Source organism: Arachis ipaensis, chromosome B01, assembly GCF_000816755.2.
Source record: "Arachis ipaensis cultivar K30076 chromosome B01, Araip1.1, whole genome shotgun sequence".
NCBI lineage: Eukaryota > Viridiplantae > Streptophyta > Magnoliopsida > Fabales > Fabaceae > Arachis > Arachis ipaensis.
The window spans coordinates 69,800,643-69,805,798 of record NC_029785.2 but is presented as its reverse complement, the minus strand read 5'-3'; the positions used below and the strand labels follow the sequence as shown (position 1 = coordinate 69,805,798).

Genomic DNA, 5,156 nt, shown 5'->3' with positions numbered 1-5,156 from the left:
CTATACATACAGTTAACTTGAACAATTTTACAAAAGTTCTAAATTTAGAATTAAAAAAATTAGAATTAGGTTCAAAAACATGCGCCACCCAACATCAACTCCTATTTTGATTTGTCGCTTCAATCACTCCTCCTCGAAGTGGTGACCTCCATTGACAATTCGTGTCCCTCCACCTACATCCTCCCTTGCCTCTGCGTCCTTCCCATCCAACACATTTGGCACCCCACACTGCGCCCTCCCTCCTCCGCCAATGTGTGTGTCACTCACCCATACGTCCTCCATCTTTACTACGCCTGTCAGTCACCCCTATGTCCTCCCCTTCCATGGTGTCTCTCCATGGCGTTGTTCCATATTCGTCCATCCCCAATCGCGTGTGACAATTCCTGCAACACGACTCGCAATGCCACTGTTGCCCTCCCTTCATGAATGCAGTTTTGTCGATTATTGCTGATGTCCTTCCTTCCTGAACGCAACAACTTTTGTCTTAGACACATCATGTTCCGCCACATTCAAATGCAACAAGCATCTTCTTCTTTTTAGTTTTGAATTTTATTTTACTAGTTTTTTATGATTCTTTATCCTAAGAAAGAATTTTTTTTCTTATGTTTTGGATGTTTCTTTTTTTTTTAAATTTTCGATAATTCTTTAAATAGTTTTAGATGTTTTTTATTTAATTTTCGGATGGTCTTTTTCTAATGTTTTTTTTAATGTTTCGCTTTGTTAAATTTTGAAATTTTTAAAATGATTTTAGATATTTCTTTTTTGCTAAGTTTTAGATGTTTCTTTCTAGTACATTTTGGATGTTTTTTTTTTTACGTTTTAAATTTTTTTAATTAAAAATTTTTATAATAATTTTAGATGGCCCAGGGTGTCTCATATTTACCCAAATCCGCCAAATGAAAATCTGAGACATCAATCCACCAGATCACAATATTATATAATTCGAATCAATAGAATTCGAATTAGGTTTACACATAATTCGAATTGATTCAATTCGAAATACTCCCAAGCACAATTCGCACGTAATTCGAATCAACTAGAATCGAATTATGCATGCAAAATTCGTGAGTAATTCGAATCAAATTCGTTGAAACTATAAAAGGCAAGTTCGAATTATATCAATTCGAATTACATGGAAAAGGGTACACGTATAGAGTTCGAATCATATTGATTCGAATTACGTGTTATTGGGTTCAATAGGTAATTCGAATCGAGTTGATTCGAATTACAAGGGTTTCACCTATATAAGGAGTTCGAACCAAGTTCATTCGAATCACTTTTTCATTCTCATACCCCATCAAATCTCAGAGAAAACGACCAACAATCGGGCCGACAAAGACCGGAGCGCCATATTCAGGCGATGGGGGACGATCCGGGGAGGCTTTATCGTTTGGATGGAGTTGCTCATATCGCTGGGGTGATCAACGACGAGGTTAGTTGTTTCTGATATTGCGCTGTTGATAGTGTTTTTTGTTAGTGGTTAAAGGTAGTGGTTGATGATAGCGGTTTATGATAGTGGTATTTGTTAGTGGTTTATGATAGTGGTTTTTGTCAGTTGCTTAGGATAGTGGTTTAGCCTAGTGGTTTTTGTTAATGGTTTTTTATAGTGGTTTATGTTATTGTTAGTGGTTTAGGATAGTGGTATAGACTAGTGGTTTTTGTTAATGGTTTTTTATAGTGGTTTATGTTAGTGTTAGTGGTTTAGGGTAGCGGTTTATGCATGCAATTTTGGTCGCTGGTTTAATATATCTACTATTGCATGATTACTTTGTTGGTTCTTTATGGCGTGAATTGTATATGTTAGTGGTATTTTAATTTGTTCTAATTATGCGGTTCATCTAATGCCCAGCTCCAGCGTTGCATATCGAGCATGCGGCGGCAGCAGGGGATGCGTCTTGATGATAGGTACGTTCCGTACTTGCAGATGGCCGGATTATACTATTTTGCGAGACTGAACGACAGATGGTTCCGAATAGACGAGCCCCTTGTGAGTGCATTCGTCGAGAGGTGGCGGCCTGAGACGCACACCTTCCACATGCCATTCGGAGAGTGCACTATCACACTTCAGGACGTCGCGTACCAGCTAAGGTTGCCAGTGGACGGACATTACGTCAGTGGTTTCCTGACAGACTTCCACATATACATAGAGGGTGGCCGGCCAGCTTGGCAGTAGTTCCATGAGTTGCTCGGTGTTTTACCTCCTGAAAACCAAATTCAAAAGTTCGCAGTGAACTGCACCTGGTTCCAGGAGACTTTTGGAGAGTGCCCCGACGGGGCCGATGAGGAGACAGTTAGTCGCTTTGCCCGTGCCTACATCATGATGTTGTTGGGCACCCAGCTGTTTGCCGACAAGTCCGACAATCGTATACACATCAGATGGCTACCCTTCGTTGCTAGACTTGAGGAGATGGGTGGCTACAGTTGGGGGTCGGCGGCACTAGCATGGTTGTACCGGTGCATGTGCCGAGTGGCCAACAGACATGTCGTGAAGTTAGCTGGGCCGTTACAGTTACTTCAGTATTGGATCTTTTGGCGGTTTCCTGGTTTTAGGCCTGCTGGGTATGATGCGTTTAGCTGGCCCCTTGCCTCGAGGTACCACCATTGTATTATACTAGTTAACCTTATTTTATTTATTTTCAATTTTGCAACCAATTTCATGCCTTTTAGAATCATTCATGAATGCAGTACCGTTTTTAACTTCCTACGCAGGTGTTCAGATTACACCTTGTATATATAGAGCTATGCCTCACAGTAATTCGAATAAACTCCATTCGCACTATACATACGTAATTCGAATTAAATCAATTCGAATTACTTTGAATTAGCAAATGAGAGTAATTTGAATCAATTCGATTCGAACTGCCCTAAGCCACGTTCTCTACGTAATTCGATTTAATATAATTCGAACCATGCATGCATAATTCGATGCTAGTTGATTCGAATTATGTGCGAATTGTGCTTGGGAGTATTTCGAATTGAATCAATTCGAATTATGTGTAAACTTAATTCGAATTCTATTGATTCGAATTATATAATATTGTGTTCTGGTGGATTGATGTCTTAGATTTTCATTTGGCAGATTTGGATAAAAATGAGACACCTTTGGCTCATTTGAATTTTTTTTTCCAATAATATAATATGATAGGTTAAAATAACATTTATTTTGAAACCAACAAAAAGAAAAGGAAAAAGTTTGTTTCCACTTTCGGGAAGAGAGCAGGAAAACAGGGGAAGGGGCTTTCATATCGGATCGCATCTGTGTGACCCCACAGAACGAAAAGGCTAAGGGTAAAGCATCTCATAATTTTACCGAAACCGCAGGAAGAATTCTTTTTCGTTTGCCTTTTGGGGCAGAATGCACAACAACATTGAAGAGAATGAATGTTAGGGCTAGCAATTTTTTTGATTTGTAGTTATTAAATAATTATTAATGATAATTTTAATAATGTAAGATTGATGTGAAATTCTATCTAATAACTCATTTTTTTTTATTGACTACATGCCAAAATTTAACAAAGTTGTTAATCTTCAAGATTTTTCTATACCTGCTTCCCTCACAAAAATTTGGCCCAACGTGGGAAATCAACCAATCTCTAACACTCACCACAGATGACCACTAGTCTACTAATATTAATACAAAAAGATAACAGGACCGGTACACCAAAAAAAAATAATAATAGGACTGTATTTATTGTTTTTAATTATTATTACACGTAAACATATTGAGAAATTATATCGTTTAAGTTATAAATTATTGGCTAAATATATAATAATTTATATCGGAAATGTTTAATAATCAAAGAAAATTAGCCAAAAATAATTATAATTTGTCTTATTTAACATTTATTAATTATTGTAACAATTAATAATACTAAATAAGACAAATTCTAGCTGTATTTTTTGTCTTCCTAATATTACCTTATATATATTAAATGAAACAAACACATGCACTAGACCATCGGTCCCACCCTTGTGTGGAATACAATATACACTAGACCCTCGTCAAGTACAAATAAATGTACAATAATTAATCATGCTCACAATCTCCCTTTGCGTATCTACTCATACATGAACTGATGAAAGTACCATCTTTCCATTTACTTTTCCTACCCACTCCATAAAATAAGATACAATAATCAATTAAAATCAATCTTTGATATATATACATTAAAAATAAATTAAATTATATATATTTATACATAAATCAATTTAGATTATATATATTTATATATAAATATAAAATATAAAATAATTAATTTAGTTGTTGATTTTTAATATATATAAAATATTTTTTATTTAAAACAGAAGAAGTTAAACAATACTATAGTCTATAAGTCTATAAATTTTAGAACTTTACACTAACATTGTCCCCAACCCGAAGTAACGAGTGAAGAGATATCAGATAAAGATGAATCATTATATTCGACTACAAATACCACAATTGTGTACAGAGTCTGAATTCTGAAACAATACTACTATGCTACGTTATATATAGCATGAGGATTAGGTTCGCATAGCAAATTATAGACCTTGTAAATTGTAAATAATTACAACCTTGTTTGGGAAATATATTTAATTAAGAGGACTCAAATCAAAAGAAATTCTCTTTATAGAAATAAATGAGTGCCCTATAAAAGCAAAGAAAGCTGCTACTCCTACGTATACTAGTAGTCTACTACTACTGCTGATAATGGATTCCGATCGATCTAAGCAAAGAGAAGGAAATACATACACAGTAGTGCATTAGGAAGAAAAGGAATGGTGAGAGATACGTTTTTAAAAAAGAGAACTTTATCAGTGCACTAGTTTGCGCAAAAAGACATAACACAACAAACGCTTAACAGGACTACAAGGAAAGGAACCGCTCCACTCTTAATAACCAAACTAGAAACATAAGCAGGTAAAAAGAAAAAAGAAGAATAGAAAAATTGAGAATATGTTAACGTAAACTATAGCGCTAGCTAGCTAGATTAAAAAAAGTAGTGACTAATTTTTTATACTTAATAAACGAAGAAGAAGCGATTAAAGTATGAATTCACACTAACCAAACATCCTCGGAAGGCGGATTGAATCTTAACGGCGGCCCAATCTTGGCTACTAGCGGCGGTCACGCTTCCAGCGTTGGCGGACCTACCGCTGCTGCTCGTCAGTCTGAC

General features: G+C 35.8%; 1 protein-coding gene across 1 annotated transcript in view; it reads right to left on the bottom strand.

Moving 5' to 3' along the window:
* The window catches only part of LOC107607733 (protein IQ-DOMAIN 14-like), a 9,337-nt gene that overhangs the window by 3,506 nt on the left and 675 nt on the right, over positions 1 to 5,156 (bottom strand). Inside the window, exon 2 of the mRNA XM_021122283.1 lies at positions 5,046 to 5,156. Within this exon, the coding sequence (XP_020977942.1) occupies positions 5,046 to 5,156 (111 nt within the window). The remainder of the gene's footprint in view (positions 1 to 5,045) is intronic.